Source organism: Hemicordylus capensis, chromosome 3 (genome assembly GCF_027244095.1).
Source record: "Hemicordylus capensis ecotype Gifberg chromosome 3, rHemCap1.1.pri, whole genome shotgun sequence".
Lineage (NCBI taxonomy): Eukaryota > Metazoa > Chordata > Lepidosauria > Squamata > Cordylidae > Hemicordylus > Hemicordylus capensis.
The window spans coordinates 298,070,265-298,092,314 of NC_069659.1; the positions used below are offsets into that span (position 1 = coordinate 298,070,265).

General features: G+C 41.8%; 1 protein-coding gene across 4 annotated transcripts in view; it reads right to left on the reverse strand.

The window, feature by feature from the left end:
• Positions 1-1,505: 1,505 nt before the first annotated feature.
• The window catches only part of PAK2 (p21 (RAC1) activated kinase 2), an 84,542-nt gene continuing 63,997 nt past the window's right edge, over positions 1,506-22,050 (reverse strand). For all 4 annotated transcript variants that reach the window (XM_053309499.1, XM_053309501.1, XM_053309502.1 and 1 more), the window contains exons 9-15: positions 20,766-20,814; positions 19,355-19,467; positions 18,404-18,521; positions 11,768-11,867; positions 8,940-9,136; positions 7,318-7,455; positions 1,506-5,294 (exon numbers count right to left, since the gene is read on the reverse strand). In XM_053309499.1, coding sequence (XP_053165474.1) covers positions 5,208-5,294; positions 7,318-7,455; positions 8,940-9,136; positions 11,768-11,867; positions 18,404-18,521; positions 19,355-19,467; positions 20,766-20,814 — 802 coding nt within the window. In that variant the 3' untranslated portion in view covers positions 1,506-5,207. The remainder of the gene's footprint in view (positions 5,295-7,317; positions 7,456-8,939; positions 9,137-11,767; positions 11,868-18,403; positions 18,522-19,354; positions 19,468-20,765; positions 20,815-22,050) is intronic.

Sequence of the window (22,050 nt, forward strand, 5' to 3'; positions counted from 1 at the left end):
CCTCTTGTATTTAATGGATACGTTTGACAAAAGCAGGGGTATCCAGGAAATGGGTGTGGTTGTTTCTATGAACCCTATTAATGTGATCATGTGTGCAGTTCTGTCCAGTGTTCCCTCTAGGGCGTGCGTGTGTGCATGCGCTCACACATTTTTTGATGTCCACTCAGTTAATTTTAGATCCCGCTCAGGTTGAATCAGGAAGTCCCATTCTGCATGCAAGTGTGCACACACTGCCTTGATACTGCTGCCCAGAACAAAATTCATTCCGCACACAGATAAAAGAGATTAGAAAGTACACTGGTTCTGTCTGTTATATTCCAGTTAGATTTCTAAGCACACTCCATTAATATAGCTGCCAAACAGATGAAATTAATCCCTAGAACAGGATTCCTTGAATACAGGTGACCAGGGGTTTTTGAGATGACTACCAAAGCACCAGTTTGCTCCATTGACTTGTAGAAGACATCATTGAGCTGTGGTTGCAAGTGCACAGCTAAATGTCAGTTTGAAAAGCAATGCCCCTTTCATACATTATGCAGAAGAAAAAGCAGGTTTGGCACCAAGTGTTAAAAGGGAAACTGCAATCATTCGCAGATCCCTAATGTGTTTTTGTTTGTGCTGTACATGGCATGTTGTATTACTACATCTGTAATGTGGGAGCAGGCCTCATACTCCCAAATTGAAAAGCTGAGTCTTTTTATAGTCACTTGCACAAAGTTAGCCCCCACAGTGCTCGGCATGATGCAGTGGAATATATGGGAAACACTCTGTTCATTTAGGAACATAGGAAGTTGCCTTATACCAAGTCAGACCGTCTAGCTCAGTATTGTCTACAGCTCTCCAAGGTTTCAGGCAGGAGTCTCTTCCAGCCTTACCAGCCAGGAAGTGAACTTGGGACCTTATTTACATGCAATCATGCAGATGATCTTCCAATGAGCTACATACAATCCCATCCCCTAAGGGGAATATCTTACAGTGCTTACATATAGTCTCCCATCCAAATGCAAACTAAGGCAGACCCTGCATAGCAAAGGGGTCAGGGACAATAGATGCTCACTACCACAAGGCCAACTGAAATATAGCATTTGAAGGAACTCTCTTCCATTCTCTTCAAGAGGCACTTTTTGATCAGCTCCAAGCACTAACTTCAAGGTTCACCGGAATGGGAAATACAGTACTGAAGTCAATACTTGCTATAACTCTAGAAAAGTTATGCTAGCAGCCTTAGCAGCTAGAATGACAGAGCAAACATATTCAGAACTGCTTCCCTCAGGAGGAACTTATCATAAAGAGGCAGAACTGTCTAGGAAATAGTGTTCAATAGCATGAAAGTGTACATCTGCTTGTGTCTTAGGGAAGCTTTGGGGACAAGTGATAATTAAGCTGCAAGTCTACTCCAAACGAACCATCAGACCATATACTCCTTAGCAAAAATTATTTTTATAAAGTACTCTGATATGATGCTATTATTAAACCAAGAAGAGAGGGGAGAAAGAAAACTATCAAGCATTTTAGAAATGTTTATTTCTAGCCCTGAAAGAACGAAGTCATTAAACATAGTCAAATACAGTAGTTAATATTGCAGTAACAATTAAATAACAGAATGGGATTAAATTAAAACAAGGTGGCAACAAAATCTGAAGACAGTTTTTAAAAAATCAAAGCTTGCACCTTCTTCCATTTCCATCTGGCAAAATAATAGAAAGAGAACAAAGGAGGAAATCATTTCAAGGTGTACGTAATTTCAGATACCAAGTCCAAAAAACCACAAAAAAACACCCACCCTAAGCTTCCAATTTTTAATAGCAGAGTTAATTTACTCCAAACTGTCCTGGACCATAGTCAAATAGTGACTATGTAATTGGGTATATGCTCAAGAGATGGATATCGCCATCCAATCCAGCACATGCTCATTATTTATTTATTTATTTTTGGTGGCAAATAGTCATATTTCAACTTCTTGGGCAGGAAAAACAACAACTGGGCGCTGATCATTCCACCTAAGCCTGCTTTCATGGAATGAGACACTCTTTCCCTCCTCTCTACATATCCAGCAGTCATCGTTTACCATTGCAAACATATTCAAGGCCTGAATGCTGGTGCACAAATATACTTTGTGGGTTGAAAAGTCCTAAAGCTGATGGTATGAATTAGCCCTTATTTACTTTTACTCACATTAGTCACTGGAAATTTGATTAAGGCATATTTAGCTGGAAGGTCAGCCAAGAGTTGGGAACCCTCACAGTTTTTTGTTCAGTGTTATCACTCCTATACGAATTAGTATTGCTGTGCATCAAACTGGCCCAATAATCAGACTGAGGCGATGCAAGTCCTCTCAGGGCATTTCTTCCCAGAAACTATTCTAGATAAAAGTTTCCCTGATAATCAGTTTGATGCAATGCTGCATCGTATTGACATTGTACTGAATAGGACTGAGGCGGGTGCTTACCTTTTCAGAACAGCCAGCTTGCTTGAAGAAAACAGCTGCCTCTCAGCAGCCAGCATTTTAAAATGCTGCCTCTTCTTTCTTGGTACTATGGCCCATGCACCAGGAAAAGGAAGAAACATAATGACATTGCATCCTTTGGGTAGTGCATTACTGGAGGCAAAATGGTCACGCCCTGTAACTAAAGGGCACGGTTATTTTTTCTTCCTAGTAGTGCACTGGCAAAAGGACACAAATCATTATGCTGCTTCCTTTCCTCCTGCATTACTGGTCAGTACCAGGAAAAAAAAAGAAGGATTTGAGACGGTCATGTTCCAGCTGCTTTCCTCAAGCAAACCAATTATTCTGAAAAAGTAAGGCCCTCTCCCACTGTCCCTATAGTACGCTATATCGTGATGGCACAAGAAAGGCCACTCAATGTGCATCAAAACTCCAGGACTAGTCCAAACTGTAAACTACTTCTCAAGGAGGATTTACAGTGAATTGCTAATTTAAAATCACTTTTACCAGGTAAATTAAAAGCCTGTAAATGTTATGTTTTTTGTTTAAAACTTAAATTCCAGAACAGTATTACCTTTTGTTACCATAAAAAACACCCCCACACACCTATGCCACAGGAGCAACTGGTTCTACATAATCCATTGCCAGCAACAGACGAAGATTCAATGGTAAGAAAATACTAAAGTTAACCGTCTTTAAATCCCCTGATTTGATTAATATACATCAAATTTAAGGGCAAGGCTCTTAATTTTTATGGCAACCAGTACTGCAAGTCGTGGCCAGGGGAAGAACAGCACCCTATACATCACTCAGACATCACACTTTCTTGGACCAAACCATACACATTCCAAATACACTGAAAAGTAAATCTGTTGCTTTGTTATACAGTTTTCAGATGAATACTCCTCACAGGATACAGGACTATAGACTAGGGTGTAGCATTGCTTTTGGCTGTATAAATAAGGCATTTGTTGGTGCAAAGCAGGGTGCAAGAGGCTCCAGGATCCTAGAGAATGGAACCCTTGGTGATGCAATAGTTTAGAACCTGGAATCTAGCTAACATTTGTTTTGCAACCTGTTCATGAAACCTTTGCCTGATGATGTCCAGATGCTAATAGAAGTTCACAGGTAGGAAAGAGGCTTTCCACTGATCATCCAAAAAGCCACGTTTCCTCTTAACTAGGGCTTTAAGATGCTCTCCCAAGAATACCATCTAGGAATGAGGCAAAACTATAGCACCAAATTAATGCATCTTTCATGTTATTGTTTGGCACATTATCACTTGGCAATTCTCCATCAAGATAAGCTGCACATAAAAATACAGTGATTTTAGAAAACTGATGTGAGCAACAAGGGAGCCCATCTGGTATACTTGGCCACCTGAACTGGAACTTCCAACTCCTCTATGGCTCCAATTATTCTCTTTCATTTAGGGAGGCACTTTATCTTGTGTTTGTCTTCTGCCACAATAGTTTAAGTCTCTCAAGAGAAAGGACCACCATGAGAAGGCAAATTTCTCCAGCTATTCACAAGCCAATTTCAAATCATGCTGAATCTAAGCTACTCTACCACCTCCCATTTTGCTTCCACAGAATAGCACTTTTGGTGTTCAAAAGCTTCAGTTGGCGGAATTATACAAAAAGTCTTGGATCTTCTGCTTTTGCAAATCTGCTGGGTCGTTTGTTCACTTTTGTTAATAGAAATGGTGCACACAGATATATTTATATATATAAAAAGGAAGAGAGCTCAAATACTCAAGTCCTGACAATTCCAAAGTTGCTTTTGGAGGGAAAATGTACAACATATACAAAATGTATTTAATACAAAGAAGGGTAATTTGAAAATTCAGAAGGCACCAGCATAAAGCCCAAAGCCCAAGTCAGAACATGGACACAACACTTTGCTATAAAAACTACACAACTTTCAGACATCCCTTTAAAATGTAACCAATAAGCCTACACAGGCAGGGGAAAGGTGGAAGACAATTCACAGGAATGAGGTTCTTTCCCCAAACCCAGAGAATGGTTTGAGCATTACACAAAACAAAACACTCTCCTCCTTTTCCCACCACTCATATTCAATCTCCAAAATGCAGAGGCATCTGTTCCTTACATTAAGAAGTCCATGCAACAAAATCCTACATCAGAAACCGTGCTTTTTTCTTCCTTCTCTGCCCATGTTCTTCTGTCCTTAAGAAGGGTCAAGGGTCACTGGAAAACTATCATTCTCAGGTAGCTGAGTGGTTAATGCTACAATACAGTTATGACAAAATGGTACATTAAGAGAAAGGGGCTAAGAGGAACTTTCACATTTCTACCATATCTGCCTTGAATCTAATAAATCTGAGTTTGCAACATTTTGAATGACTGACAGGGTGGGGGGTGGGGATCAGCCAATCAAATCAATGCCTCCCTCAAAAAGCTTGAATTCGTTGTTCAAGTATTGAAAGTGCCCCACAGAGCACAGTAAGTTGGATCTGATACAGCAAAGTCATTGAAAAACACAACTCCCAGGCATAGTAAAATACATCTGAGTTGTCTGCAAAAGTGGTGAAAAAGGCCAGTGATTCAGTTCACAACTTCTTCCAGACTCCTAGAAAAGTTCACTACCACCACCACCATCATTTTCCCTCATGTGTGTTCCATGTGAGAGATTTTTCCCTTCTGCAGACTTTCAACCCCCCTACAAGAGCAACAATTTATATATTATAAAGATTTTTAAAAATAAAAACACAAAAATGATGAAGGCCACAGCAACAATGCTAACGGTTACTCTTCATTGCTTCTTTGGCTGCTAGGATCAGTGGCGTCAAGCTTGACAACGGTTTGGCCAGTTTCAGGAAAGGATGCTGACAGGAAGGAGACAAAAAAAAAAAAAAAACCTTTTAAGGAAGGCACACAAGAAGGAATTATACAGTAGAGCTTCTGCAACACAAAAACGTTAAAGGTTATGCAATATAGATAACGTTATCTATGCAACTGATTCATGCTGAAGCAAAATAAAAGGATGGAGATTGGAGTAGCTGTGTACAAAAGACGCCTTTGCGGCCTTCATCTTAGCAAGACAGTTGTGAGGTTAGTTCATATACAATGCCCAGCCCAAGATTTAACCATCTTTAAGCTCATCTACTTCCCTCCATTCCAATTCCTTCTTCAACCTCCTAGATTTTAGCAAACCATAGTTCACTGTTGCATCTGAACTGAGAAAACTACAAACCATAGTTTGCCTAGTTCAGACATACTGGCAGACAAACCAATATGGAAGCTGGAGAGAAAACTGGAGAATGTAGGGAGAAAAGTCGATGGGAGGCCAAGGATGATGGCCAAACCATGGTGTGGCTGTGTGACGAAGTGCAGATCTCCATCTTCGCTTAAGAATGTCTTACACGGACATTCCACCCTAAGTGCTTTGAATGGAGAACATTCCTCACTTTTATTGTTGAATGAGGACAATCCTTGCTTTTTGTCACTGAAGGAACTATAGCCATCAAGCTATAGTCTTAAACCTTTTTCACAATAGGTGACCATGTCAAACCAGTTCTGCCTTCAGACATGTAAATTCAGAACCACTGAAGAGGAGGAACCTCCAGTTTGGAGGGAAAACCTCAACCCTGGATTGCCCTAAAACCAGCATTACATCACAGATACACTGACTCTTTTCACTGGATCCCAGAGCTGTCTCTCGGAAAGAGTGGGAAAGCCCTCCCCCTCTTTGATCACTATAAAATAGGGACCCAGTCCCCCCACTATTCTGTCACCAGCACAGTCATGAGTTGCCAGTAACCAGGCAGCATGTCACCCACTGCTACTAATGTCCCAAGGGAGACACTGTAGAGATTAAGGCTCTCTCAGCCAAGAGACTAGACTCACTGCTAGACTAAGGTAAAACTCAGTGCCAGTTAGTGTCTTGTATTTTCTTTTGAATTCTTTTTTGAAAAGGCACTTGTGTGCCTTTCTTTACTCCCTATTTTCCCCAACTCTTGCTACAATTTAGGAAGGAGCTCTTCACATGGAGTCCTCCGATCCAAGTAACTGACATTGTTTCTGTCTTGCTGAGTTGCAGGCAGTGATGGGAGGCAGGTCCTACAAGGTTGTGACCTTGGATCTCATACCTTGCTAAGATGGTGCCAGCAGCAGACTCAGTGAATAGAGAAAAGGTAGAAAAATATGAAGAGAATTCCTCCCACCTTAGAAACCTCCACTGAAGCTGCTGCCATTGCTTTCTTGCAACAGCAGGACAACAGATCTGGTAGCTTTTATCGCCACCTGAATTTTGGCAGGAGTGGCTTCAATGAAGGGCAAAGAGAGAGAGTCATCTGCCTCCATGACAGCCCTTCACTGATACTGCTGCTACCATCAGCAAGCTGAGTCACACATCCACAGGTAGTGTTTCCACTCCAAAATGAGCTCAAAGGACAGGGTGGGGATGAAGGGAGTCCTGTGGCACCTTGCCTCTCTCGAACAAATCGCAGTGCCTGCCTTAAAGCAGAGTCAACTCTGCAAAACATAATCCATTGGTGGGGGTGGGCGGTAAAACTCTGTGGCCCACCAATTTGCTACATGCCCTGGTGGGACATAAGAGCCCTTCCCCTTAACTCCAGAAAACTGTACATCTGAAAATATGGAAGAAAAGAAAGAGTGCTCTGTTGGGACTTTCAACAACTGAAGAGTTACAGCAGCTGCCAAATCTTTCCCAAGTAGTTGTACTGAGCATTTTCCTATCAATACGTAAAGTCTCCTTACTTCCCCACTCAAAGCCATGCTCTTCCAAATACACCAATCAGTCCTCCTGTTTAACAGTATAGTAGGTTTGACCTGCCAGTAGCAAACATTTTATCACTGATTCCACATGTGATATTCCAGTCCCTTTACCTGTAACAGATCTTTGGCTGACCCTCTTTTCTCTACATCCATTTCCAAACAACTATTTAGAAAGTCACGGAATATTGGGGACAGTTTCTCTGGGTTCTGCAGTTCCGGAGTTCCATTAGTTGCTATCAAATACAAAGCCTGCAAGGAAAGGAAAAATCTTAAGCGTTATAACTAAAAAAGTTGTTTGGTTCTGATAACGTTGAGGTTGTCCAAATGCATTCCATATCTGCATCTGAACAACCTCAAAGTTATCAGTGTTTAGTCACAGGTTGGGAAGGATCATCCAGACCAGCAGTTTTCAAGTTATGCTCCAAGGAACACTAGAATTCCTTGGAAGCTTAGCAAGGTTCCCCGCTCAAGGAGAGCAGCAATAATTGCAAACTGGTTTCCAAAAGATGGCTTGCTCATCACTATTTTATTTATTTAAAACATTTTCATCCAGCCTTCCAACCAAAATGTTTCCAAGGGAGCCTACGAAGCATTAAACACATGGATTTAAAAAAAATATCTATAATTAAACAAAGATCATTAAATGAAGAGCGCTACTGCCTGGTTGCACACAAAACTTGCCTGTTTGTTAAGATAAGTGAAGCACCTCCTCTGTTATCCCCAGAGTTTAGGCAGCTGGCAACCAGCAACACCATTTTCTGTAATAGCACCCTGATTCTTAAATCTTAACAACCAACAACTAGACATGAGATGATTATTTAGAGGGATGGGGGCTCAAAAATGCAAGCATCCCTGCTCAAATCAGAGTGACCCCAAATTCAAAGTGGACACAGTTTCATCATGGAGCTTGCCTAGGTTGAATAGGTATTCACACCCGATCTCCACTATTTGCTTGCCAGCCTCATAATCCCCAGCTGCAAATTACTGCTCTGCAGGGATTCTCCTAAATTGTCTGGAATTGCCACCCCTACTCTCTACCACCTGTTCTCCCTCCTGCCCACTTCTCCAAGGTAAAGATTTTTCCTTGGGGAAACGATGCTGGCAGGGAATGTTGGGAAGCAGAGGCGACACTGGGTTTTTTGAAGGTTCAAATCAAACACATAAGAACATCAGCCCTGCTGGATCAGGCCCAAGGCCCATCTAGTCCAGCATCCTGTTTCACACAATGACCCACCAGATGCCGCTGGAAGGCACAGGCAGGTTGAGGCCATGCTGCCGTTACTCCCCTGCACCTGGTATTCCGAGGCAACCTGCCTTTGAGGCTGGAGGTGGCCTATAGCCCTCCGACTAGTAGCCGTTGATAGACCTTGCCTCCATGAAGTTATCCAAACTCCTCTTAAATTTATCCAGACAGTTGTTGGCTGTCACCACATCTTGTGGCAGAGAATTCCACAAGTTGATTGTGCGTTGTGTGAAAAAGTGCTTCCGTTTGCTGGTCCTAAACTTCCTGGCAATCAATTTCATGGAAAAAACCCAATAAGGTTTTTCAAAAGTAGTATTTGAAAACTCAAATGCTCAACTGATTTTGGGGCTCGTCCATGTTTACCAGAGACATTTCAAGTACATTAAATATACTTTTCTAACAAACATTTCCTTTGACAGAATTAAAGATCAATGGCAACTTTGCTGTTGCTATAAGAGCCCAAATATTTCTCAGAGCAGCAATACCTTACCCTCAAAGGGTTTTCATTGAGATAGGGGGGTTCACCTTCCACCATTTCAATAGCCATGATACCCAGAGACCAAATATCCACTTTAGGGCCATAGGCCTTCCGTGTGACCACTTCAGGAGCCATCCAGTAAGGTGTCCCAACCATAGTGCTACGTTTGCTCTGCTCTGGAGTAATCTGAGCACAGAAACCAAAGTCAGCTGCAGAGAGAGAAGGAGAGTCATGTCATTGTAAAGTTACATTAAGAAGTCCTGTCCTGTTACCGGAGGTATATTGGGTGTCCCTGTTACCCAGGTTAGGCTCCCCACCAAACAATACTGGTGGCTTTCAAGAGAGCCCTTAAAACTCTTTAAAAAAAAATGTCTGGCCTTCAATTGTTGTTATATTTATTAGATGGAGTGGTACAGAAATATCATAAATCAATAATACAAGCAGATCTTTGAACATTTCAGCTTCCCCATGCTTTTTAGCTCAATCAACCTATTGGTTAAATAAGAGACCTAGAAACTTGTTAACTTGTACTGGACTCTCTTGTGATACACAGGTTTAATTCCAGAATTTTCCCATTGAAATAATGCTTTAAATATGCCCCTTTCCCAAAACTTTTCAAAATGTTTTTTCCTAAAGAAAGCAGCATGCTGTATGGATGGGCTGCAAAGGAGGTGTGATTCTTTTCAGATGTATCCAAAAGAGAGATCCCTATAAAATGGCAGTTTTAAAGAGCAGTTCTCACTGGGCAAAGAGAATAAGGCAACAAACATTTCAGGACAAACTGACACTTCTCATATAGGGGTGTGTGTGAGAAAGATGATAGATTCTAATGTACAGATGCATAATACTACTTTCAAAAGTCGATTGCAGAATTAAATTACAAGTTTAGGATAATTTAAAGGCAAAATAACCACCCAGAGATTTTATATGGGGCAGTATATAAATACAATTTTAAAAATTCAATAGAAGAAAGTGCAGGATTGCAACATTACTGCTCTCAGTGGCTAACATGGCAGTCTTGCTTCCCACAATGAAGCCAAAAGCAGCTGCAGAATGGAAGACTTATTAAGATGTGTTTCAATAAATACCTTTCTCAGGAAATATCCATACAATATATACACACAATACATGATCTTATTAAGTTGAAGAGGCTAGCACTTCTGTGACTATATACATTAGGGTATCAGACTGTTCCAGATCAGTTACAGTTCAATTTTGGATGTATGCATGTTATGCCCATACCTTTTAGTTTATTTAACTGTTTAAGAGCTAGAGAAAAAGATCAAGTGACAGCCAGGCTAGTGGAGAATCAATACATATCTTCTAGGGTTGAACACCCTCATCAGTCTGTTTTGGATTCTGGCAACAAGTATCTCTTCCAGGCAGTCCAGTAGAACTGAGTCCTCTATATCTTTTAGGCATTTTATTAATAGATATTTTAGGTTCATTATAATTGAATATTATGGGTTATAATTCTTGATATTTAATGTATGGAGGTATTTTAATAATAGCATTGCCCCTTGGTATATGTATTTTCTAGCATGCATATATGCACAGATATTTTATTGTGTATCTTTCATGTTTATATATATTCCCCAAGATACTTATTGAAACACATTTGAATAAATCTTTCATTCTGCAGCTGCTTTTAGTTTCATTGTTATTGCTATTCTCAGCTGATACTGATCCTCCACATCCTTCTGTTAAGTCTTGATTCCTTACCCCCACTTATTGCAACAACAAGTTGTGAAAGAATTCAGAATTCTACAAAATTAGGACAACGCCTTCCTGATCATTAAAAAAACATAAAAAATAAGGTATACAGACTTTATTTAAAAGTCCCCTTTAAGTTTTATACTTCTAATTAAAATTTCATTTAATCATTTACAAACATTAAATGTGGTGTTAGCAATCAACTTAAAAGACTTATGTTAACATGTGTTTCTTCTACTATTTCATGGCCAGAACACAGGAATTAAGATTACCTTCATCATCAAGAAATTGCTCACTTCTGTCATTTTAAGTATGTGAACCACCTGAGGAATAATTATTGAAGAGCAGTACATACATTCATTAAATAAAACTTGACGTTATGCTAACTGAACAAAGAGGCACCTTTTAATATGGTGATTCTCTTTATTTAGCAGGGGGAGAGTAACTGGCCCTATCCACCCCCAGCACAGTACTTCCAGTGACTGTTGCTGGTGTCCATTTTATGTGTTTCTTTTTAGATTGTGAGCCCTTTGGGGACAGGGATCCATCTTATTTATTTATCATTTCTCTGTGTAAATGACCTGAGCCATTTTTGGAAGGGCGGAATAGAAATTGAATGAATAAAATGAATTAAATCCAATCTCAAAATAGATGGGAGTGGGGATAGCAGCACTGAAGACTGACCAATTCAACAATTTCAAAGTATAAACTAATCAAGGCTGCCACCTAATGGTTCAAAAATGCAAACTCAAATTTACCAAATACACACGAAACAGAGCAAACTGTAACGACAAACTGGTTTACTGGAATTTAATTAGGTATTTTACCAAAGTGTATATGACATGCCTTCTACAGCTTCCAATTTTCTCATATACTGGCTCACTTTATACTGTAATCTAATCTATACTTACAAGCACATTCATATGGTATCCAAATAACATGGTCTTCCTATCATATACATTCTTAGTCACTCTTTCATTTACTCTGAATGAAAAATGAACATTAATATGCAGGACTTGATGATCCCTGAATTTTATTGTGAACTTTGCAAGGAAAGTTATCTACAAAAGATTCCCAAAAGTTTTATTCACATATTTCCAGGCCAGAAGTAACTTTCAGGCACTTACTCAGCTTAACTGATCCATCCATTCCCAAGAGCACATTGTCACTTTTGATATCTCTGTGGATCACCTGGTTGGCATGTAGGAATTCCAGCGCCTGTAAACACTGTATGAAAAAAATGTCATTATTGGCTTAAGGCATTCATACTCCCAATGGTTGGCGACAGTCTGGTAACTGCAAATGATGAATTGTTTACTCAGCCATTAAATGATCTCTTCACCAGCTAATCTCATCATCACCACTATCCAAACACCTCCAAAGCCCTAGACTCAGGAAAATGTAAGATAGGCATTTTTGAATGCGGTGAAAATGGTAAGTAATATATCATATCTTAAACAGATTCATCTTCATTTTTCTTGTTGCATAACATTTAAATTCTGTCTAATGTGTATGTGTTGAATTTTTAAATAAAAAATCCCAATTAAAAACAGTGAAAGGTTTCAGAAAAAACTGGATTGCCAATTACATGTCTCTCTTTATGTTGTTTACACTCATTCTCTTCTTAATCCCATTCCTTCCCATTAGTAAAACAGGTCTCTTACCTGTAACAGGTGATCTGGAAGTGAACTGTTGAATCCATAATGTAAATGGGTTCTGCGCCTGTGCAGGCACCTCGCGGGCCGACTAAGTAGCTCCTCATGACGCCCAACCGTCCTCTTGTGCTCTCAGCATCTGTTATATTGAACGGTTGGGCGTCTCCTAGTCAGTTTTTGTGCAGACTGCCAGTAGTACACGATCTGCTGTGGTTGTAGCCATACTTCTGCAGTGGGGATGGCATGGGAGGGTCTTATGGATTCAATGGATCACTTCCAGATCATCTGTTACAGGTAAGCAACCTGTTTATCTGGATCGTGATCCGTTTTCCATAATGTAAATGGGTGATTAGTCAGCTACTCCACCATGGAGGTGGGTGCAGATGGATGAAGATTATGGTAGCGCCCTTTTCAAGACGCTCCCTTCCATATTCTGCCTGTTGCACCATGCGCAGGTCTATAGCATAATGTCTGATGAATGGCTGCTGTGTCGACCATGTTGCAGCCATGCAGATGTCATCCATCTTGATCCCTGAAAGATGGGCTGCCGATGTTGAGTATGCCCTAGTTGAATGGGCTCGTATGGTTTTGGGGGAAGATACCCCAAGTTGCTTATATGCTAGCAGGATGAGCTCCACCAGCCAGTGCGCCAAGCGCTGTCGGGACACTGGCTGGCCCCTGTGTTTGCCTTTGTAAGCTATGAAAAGTCTTTCTGACTTCCTGATTCCTCTAGTCTCTTTTAGATAGTATAGTACAGCCCTGCGTACATCCAAGGAATGCAGTGCTCTTTCCAGTGCTGTCTGTGGGTCTTTGAAAAAGCTAGGCAGTACTATTTCCTGATTAAGGTGGAATTCTGTAATTATTTTTGGGCGGAAGCTTGGGTCCAATCTCATAACCACCTTGTGCGGATAGAACTGGGTGTATGGCTTATCCACCCTTAGAGCTGTCAACTCTCCAACTTGTTTTGCTGTGGTGATTGCAATCAGAAAAGCTGTCTTTAGTGTTAGCATGCAGAGGTTAGCTGAATGTAGTGGTTCAAAAGTGCCTTCTGTGAGAGCTGAGTACACTAATGAAAGGCTCCACTGTTCCAATGGTTTCTTTAGTGGGGGTACAAATGATTTAGCCCCTTCATGAATCTCTTGCATTCTGGATGGGTAAAAACTGATTTTCCATCCCATCCTGGAAGTCTTGCCAAAATGGCTGCCAGATGAACCTTCAGAGACACATTAGCTAAGCCCTTCATTTTTAAACTAGTCAAATAAAGTAGCACTTGGCGTACCATAGTATTGAGGGTCAAAAATGTCCCAGATACCACCGTTGCAGGGGACGCATCCGAAGCTGAGTGTATCCGACAGTCATGTTGCAGGATACCATCAAACCTAACAACCTTTGAACCTCCCTTGCTGTTTGACAGGGGTTGCAAAAGAACAGTTGTGCCAGTGCCTTGATTTGGTGACAACATTCCCTTGGCAAGAACGCTCTCCTTTGTTCCAAGTTGAGGGTGGCTCCAATGAAACTTAGCTGTTTCCTTGGAGTTAGGTTTGACTTTTTCCAGTTGACATTGATTCACAACTCCTGGAGGAGATGTAGCAACATCTGGATTTGTCTGCAAAGCAACTCCTTGTCCTTGCTCACTAGGAGCCAGTCGTCTAAATAAGAATAAACAATCAAGCCCTGTGTTCGAAGGTAAGCCACAACCACAGCAACGACCTTGGTAAATACCCTTGGAGCTGTCAAGAGGCCGAAGGGCTTCTCCCACTGTAAATCTGAGGTATTTTTGGTGATTCTCCTCGATGCCCACATTAAAATAAGCATCCTTTAGATCGAACGTCGCCGCCTACTCCTCCTGATATAAGAAGGGGATAATTTCCTGCAACGTTGTCATTCTGAATTTCCGAGCCCAGACAAAATCGTTGAGTCCTCTCAAGTCCATGATTGCCCTGATTCCCCTATCCCACTTGGGTATCTGAAAATAGCGGGAGTAGAATCCTGACAGCCTCTTCGCCCACTGCACTGGAACAATTGCTTTCTTTTCCAATAACACTTGTATCTCTTCTTCCAACACCGGTGTTGCTTTGGTAAAGAACGAGGGTAGAGCACTGAACTCGATCGCATACCCTGTCCGTATTATTCTCAGTACCCATTGGTCTGATGTTATATTGTGCCATGCTTGGGCATGGCTTGCCAGTCTGATGGTCGAGCTGGCAACTACAGGGCCGATGAAAATGGTCCTGGATATTGTCTGTGTATGCAGTGGGCTGGCAGAACAATAAAATAGACTGCTTAGAACTGTCCCTATTAGGGCGATTGTTCTGGTTCTTATTCTTATTATTGTTGAAGCCCATCGACTATTGGTAAGGTCTATTTTGTCTTCTGAAGTCCCTCTTATCCTGGTATCGGTATGGTCTCTGACAGGCATAACTGCGGTTACAAGAACTCGATGAAGATGCAGTAACCATGAAGGTTTTTGCTGTGAATTTAGATTTTTTCAACGTTTCTATGGTTGTGTCAGTGTCTTCATGGAACAGGCCTTTCCCATCAAAAGCCAGGTTCTCTACACAGTCCTTCATATCTTGTTGCAGTGTTGTTGCATGGAGCCAAGCGTAGCAGCTCATGGTGACAGCAGTAACCATGGCCCTCGACTCTGTCTCAGCTAGGTGTTTAAAAGCACTAAGTTTTTGTCTTGTGACCGATGTGGTTTTATCATAAACTTCATTGAACTTATCCTGCAGTTCCTCCAAAGTCATAGAAGTAGAATCCTGCAGTAAGTTGTCCCAAAGCAGGTGAGTATAACGCGCCATACACACCGCATAATTAGCTATGTGTATAGCTAAGCTTGAAGTGGTATATAGTGTATGCTCTAGAACATCAATCTTCCTGCCTTCCTTGTCTGCAGGTGTCATATGCCGGCAGCCACCTTTAGATATAGTAGCACAATCTACCACCATGGAGTTTGGATCTGGATGATGGAGAAGGTAAGCATTTTCTTCTTCCTGGACTCTATAGAGATTCTCAAGATGTTTAGATGTTGGGTTAGAGGTCTGTATGGTCTCCCACGCTGTCTTGGCAGCCTTTGCAATTGCAAGGATCATTGGCAAAGATACGGGGTGCGACGTTTTAGCATGCCGCATCATATTGTACACCGGGTCTGACACCTCCATCTCGGGCTGTTTCAAGTCCATCCCTAAAGCTTCTGCAATCTCTCTTATTAAGGTATGGTATGCCTTTAGTTCTTCTGTGGGGGATCTTGAAAGGCGTGGAGGAACATCAGAAGGAGGATCTGACTGACAACTTGCCTAGTCTGAGTCTGAGTCACCCATATCAGAATACTCTTGTTCTAGGTCTGGAGAAGGGGATGAACGGAGGTGGGCTAGGCAGTAGGCTAGATTTCCTCTTTCATTTTCCACCTGGTTTCTCCTGTGCCAGCACAGGTGTCTGAGTCTGGCATGATGTGGAGACTAGAAGTCTGGGCTGCTGGTGATGATCAGCTTGAAGCTGCTGGAGTGGTATTGTCAAGTTTCCAGAAGGTGGTTCCACATAGCTGATGGCATGATGTTGTAGTGGTATCTGCTCTAAAGGTGCAGGCACTTGCTGTGCCTTCCATCTCAAGTAATCCCCATAATCATGAGGGAGCGAATGTCGGAAGCCACACGAATGAGTTGGTTGCATTGCAGGCAGGCGGATACCCTGGTCCTCATCCAGACTAGCGCTCAAGAAACCCTGGAAGGTGGACCCTGAAGGGGTACTTGATGCAGAGTCTAACAAATCCTTAAGAGTAGTAGTTGCACTCCATTCCGATAGTTGGTGCTTTCTCCTATTCCCCAGTGATGGCATAGAGGGCGATTGTTGAAGAGTACGCGCCAGGGATAGTGATGGGCGCCTTTGAGTTAAATGCCTCTCAATCGGAACTGCTTGTGAAACCAAAACAGGCTGCTCTGTCGATGTCGAACTCACTGGCTTTGCGATGGAATGCTCCTCCCTCGATGTCGACATGGTTCCAGTTCTTGAGGGTTTAGAGCGCTCCGACATCAAAAACTCCTGTAGCCCAGGTGCAGCTGTCGACGCTGACACCAAGCACTTCCCGTCACCATCCGTATTCCAGTCAGCGTCAGATCCCTGCGCTGAGGACGGAGAGGGCGTCCATGACTCCTTTCTTTCTGACTGTCCTTTCCCGAGTCACAACGGCGCTTCTTGTCCTTGTGTTTCATCCCTTTCGAGGAGACCTCCAGTGGCCTCTTGAAAGTCTCACCAGCAGACATGGTTTTAGACTGTTTTTGCACAGATCCGTGCTGTCCCGACTTCGAAGGGGGTGTCGATGTTGAGCCATCTCCCCTCAATGTCGATGGCATGCTCGGGCAAGGAGTCGGGGGACGGAGCGCTTAATCATATAATGCAGCCCGTAGGCACAAGGCTCTATTCGTTCTAGTTTGTTTTGAAAATGAGCAACAGATTTTGCAGGCTGCCGTACTGTGTTCCTCACCGAGGCACAGCAGGCAGGCATCATGGTGGTCGGTAGACGGTAACTTCGTGCGGCATTTGACACAGCGCTTAAAAGTCGTCTTGGTCTCCATTCTCTCCGTGTTCTCAGTAAAACAATCCGAAGTCCAGTAAACAAAAAAAAACCTGTCCTATCCGTCAACACGGTTGGTCCGTAATGCAATCTCAATCCAATAAAACAGTCCTAAGGTCAAAGTACCAGGTAGGCAAGTAAATCTGTGAACTAAGCCAGTCCAAAATCCAAAAGGAAGTCCAATAACAGTCCGTGGTAAGAATCAGTTTTCACAACAATTTCTGCTACCGAGGAGCCCAAACGAGGTCTGAACACTATGGCGGTCAAACAGAAACTGACTAGGAGATGCCCAACCGTTCAATATAACAGACGCTGAGAGCATGAGAGGACGGTTGGGCGTCATAAGGAGCTACTTAGTCAACCCGCTAGGTGCCTGTGCAGGCGCAGAACCCATTTACATTATGGAATCAATGGATCATGATCCAGATCAAGTAGGTTCTGCAACAAGAAGGGAAAGTATTATGGATAGGAGAGATGTCAGAACTGCCCCCAGTACGAGTAGGTAGCTGTGCTGCAAATATGGGTTCCATAGCATGATTCAACAGCTAGTCATACTCTCACACTTGGGGCTTAGGAACATAGGAAGCTGCATTCTACCAAGTCAGACCATTAGTGCATCTAGCTCAGTACTGTCTACTCAGACTGGCAGCAGCTTCTCCAAGATTACAGGCATATGTCTCTCCTATCTGGAGATGCCAGGGAGGGAACTTGGAACACAGGAACATAGGAAGCTGCCATATACTGAGTCAGACCATTGGTCTATTTAGCTCAATATTGTCTTCACAGACTGGCAGTGGCTTCTCCAAGGCTGCAGGCAGGAATCTCTCTCAGCCCTAACTTGGAGAAGCCAGGGAGGGAATTTGGAACCTAGATGCTCTTCCCAGAACGGCCCCATCCCCTGAGGGGAATATCTTACAGTGCTGCTCACACATCAAGTCTCCCATTCATATGCAACCAGGGCAGACCCTGCTTAGCTAATGGGACAAGTCATGCTTGCTATCCCAAGACCAGCTCTCCTCTCCCGAGGAGAACCTTCTGCATGCAAGCATACAGATGCTCTTCCCAGAGTGGCCCCATCCCGAGGGGAATATCTTATAGAGCTCATATGTAGTCTCCCATTCAAATGGAAACAAGGCTTAGCAAAGAGGACAATTCATGCTTGCTACCACGAGACCAGATCGCCTCCCCTGAGTATAAAGCTTGTTTCCATACTGTCCAGGTCCAGAAACAATTCATGATTCAAGATATACATTCTGGCGTCTTTTTAAGCATTTAATCCTTGTGAAATCTCTCTGCATCTCTATATAATTTTAGAATGTAATTTAAAATGGTATGTCTCAGTAACTATCAAGACTTGCATGGCCACTGATACTTCCAGGTCGGAATGCCAATGCCAGTCTAAGGCCCCCTCACTCTCAACCTTTAAACACACAATTCAATTGAAGTCTTCTCTGAATATATTCAAGTGAATCTCTTTAAAAAGCCATTAGCACAATGCAAATACATTGTGCAAAGTCACCGAAAAAATGATCACCCACCTCTCTGCAGACAGCAGCAATCTGTGCCTCATCCATACAAGTCTCCGTAACGACATCCGTGAGAGACCCACCAGCCAAGTACTCCATTACAACAAACAGTTCATCTCCCATAAGGTAACTGAAGATAGAAGTTGATAAAGTTAAAACTTCAACTAAGACAATATTTGAAAGTCAGGAGAAAATTAGACTTGGGTAAGAGACTTGGGTAAGAAGATTAGATGGATTCATGATTTCACTCTTCCAAAAAACAAGCAATGATCGTATCAGGATGATTTGTGTTCACGTTGCCAAAGACCTCTATTTAGTACTGGATAATTCCATTATCTTAAAACAGAAGTCTAATATTTCCACAACTCGGAAAAAGTGTCTTATTCATTTGAAATTCCCAGAACATTTGTTGAAGGGGTAAACTAATTTAGGACAGCAAGGTGCACTGAGAGGAGTTTATTAAAATAGTATCAGATTAAAAATATTGTATCCTGTACCTAAAAAGAAAGTAAAGTGTGCCATCAAGTCGATTTCGACTCCTGGTGCCCACAGAGCCCTGTGGTTTTCTTTGGTAGAATACAGGAGGGGTTTACCATTACCTCCTTCTGCGCAGTAAGAGATAATGCCTTTCAGCATCTTCCAATATAGCTGCTGCCTGATATAGTACCAGTGGGGATTCGAACCAGCAACCTTCTGCTTGTTAATCAAGCATTTCCCTGCTCTGCCACTTAAGTTGACAAGAAGAACGTAGACCACCCTATATAGTATTCACTACATTGGTATCTTACACTTCTTTAAAACTCAAATCTTGATCTCCTAACAGTCTTATGAGAGCGGTTAAGACAGGGAGAAACATTTGACCAAAGCCACCCACTGAGCTTCACAACTGAACAAGGATTCGAACCTGGGTGTTCTACCTTCAAGCCAAATTCCCGAGCCATTGTATAGTATGTGCTTAGTTACCTGTCTAAAAAGTTGACTATGTTTGGGTTCTTCAACTCTTTCATTACCAGGATCTCATTAATAATTAGCTCTTTCTTGGGCTGTTTCTGAAGGTTTATCTGTTTAATAGCAACCTGAAAGAGCAATACAAATCAAGTTGGTCTTCAATCATCAGTGGTTGCAGGATTAAGAGTTATGAGGTTACAATGAAAAAAGTCTGAGATAAGCAGAGATATCCAAACAGGACATAGACAGTAGCGTATGTCTAATTTTTTCCATGAGAAAACAGGTTCTGTAGCATTTGTAAGTATATGCTTCAATTCACATTCACATTCAAGAACTCTGGACTTAGGGAAGTTTGTAGCATTTTCAAATATTGGGTTTAGAAATGGACCCCACCAATATAGAATGTTTTAGGAGGTCAAACACAGGAATGTGCCAATGGGTTGTTTTAAATAAGCATGCTACCATAGACAAAACATATGCAAGGCAACATAGCTAAGATTATATTTTAAAAGCAGCAGATTAACTGTGTTTTAGATGACATAAAATCATTTTTAAACCAAGAAAATACAATAGTGAAGATCTTGTGCAATGACTGAGCACCTGAAGAACAGATATCATCTCATATGCAGAACAAAATAAGGGGAATAATAAAAAAATAAAAAAATTTACAAATGGAATCAGATTGGGGGGGTGGGGAGAGTGGTAGGAATAGGGAGAATTCTCAATTCCTTTGTCTTCTCCTACCCCACAATGAATTCGCAGTTCTGCCTGTCTCTTTCGAGGCTTTGGGTGGCCAAGACACAAGCTTTACTCACCAAAGGGAACCTCAGAGCAGGGGGAACCAGGGTAGGACATGTGTCACCTAGTGCATGTTCTTAAAGAACAATTATCTCTCAACTATCATCAGATCTTCTCTGGACCTGCCCTCCCATCCACTTCGGCCCAGTTAACATTTGCACATGAAATATCACTTTACTAATATAGGAGCAATTCATTTGGTCAACTAGGCAGATTGAGGATTTAATGGTGCAGTGACATTAAGGCCATGTAGCACCAAGCACTGGCATATATTTGGCATAAACCCAGTGAGAGGGAACTCTTGCATATTAAAAAAAAAAAAATCAAGGTGACAAATGATTGGAGTACAGAAAATAATTCAAAGGTACTCAAAAACTTCCATGAGCAAAAAAGCGAGAGTTGTTTTTGGAATCCACAACTGAATCCCTGAATTTGATTTATACAAGGAATCACAAGAAATTATTTTCACATTATTCTAAAGAACAAAGAAATTACTTCTATTATCAACTTGTGAGGAATCTATTACTTGGTGATGATGTCAGAGATGAATCTCTGCCATTTAAAAAATTCACATTTTTGTTATCACTACTTGGAAATGAAAATAATTAAGAAAGTAATTTGTTCATACCTCTTGTCCTGTTGCCACATCTATGGCAATGAACACTGTACCTGAAGCCCTGTGAAATGAAAATAAGCATTTATGTGTAAGAGTTCAGATACCAGCACATACATGCATGAACAGGCTGTACTACTGACTGCTTAGCATTTTTGCAAGAAAGTACCTCTTCCAGGTAGTTCAGTGAAAATATTCCTTGAAACCTATATTTATTGAAATACGTTGAAATAAATCTTCTATTCTAAAGCTGCTTTTTTTTGTTGTGGCAGCAATAAAGCTCACATGCCAACTAGTATTTCATAAGCACAAATTGGGGAGAGGTGATTTTTTCTGATCCCCCTCTTTGCTCTGCTGTGCCCCCACAAATGTTCCTCCAGTCCTCTAGGACAGGGATTCTCTATGTCGGGTCCCCAGATGTTATTGGACTTCAACTCCCATAATCCCCAACCAAAGGCCACTGGGGCTGGGGATTATGGGAGTTGAAGTCCAAAAACATCTGCGAGCCCGATGTTGAGAATCCTTGCTCTAGGATATGTTTTCGAGAGGCATTGGGGGCAGCAAAGGATATTAGCGAAAATGACCCCACTCCCTTGTGAATGCAAAACATTCTTTTTTACATACATACATACATACATACATACATACACACACACACACACACACACACACACACACACACACACACACGTGAGCCTGAGTCAAAATTGAGACAGTCTCAAACAGGTGCTCAGGACAAAGAATATTTATTAGTGCATGTCTGTCCAACAAATTTCAGCCTCAGCCTCTCTCACATTTAAAAAAAAAAAGGCTTCTTCATATATTTCATAAGACATCACAATGTAGAATCACAGAAGGGCTTACACCTCTGAAGACGTAAACAGTAACCAAATGTCGAGGAGAAAGAAAATTGTATTTTAATAAGCGTCTTCATAGGAACATAGGAAGCTGCCATAGACCGAGTCAGACCATTGGTCTATCTAGCTCAATATTGTTTTCACAGACTGGCAGTGGCTTCTACAACAGCGCAGGCAGGAATCTTTCTCAACCCTATCTTGGAGATGCCAGGGAGAAAACTTGAAACCTTCTGCTCTTCCCAGAGCAGCTCCATCCCCTGAGGGGAATATCTTACAGTGCTCACATATGGTCTCCCATTCAAATGCAACCAGGGTGAACCCTGCTTAGCTAATGGGACAAGTCATGCTTGCTACTGCAAGACCAGCTCTCCTCTCCAGTATATATATGTGTGTGTGTGTATAGAGGGAGGGGGGAGGGAGAGAGAGTGTGTGGGTGAACGCAT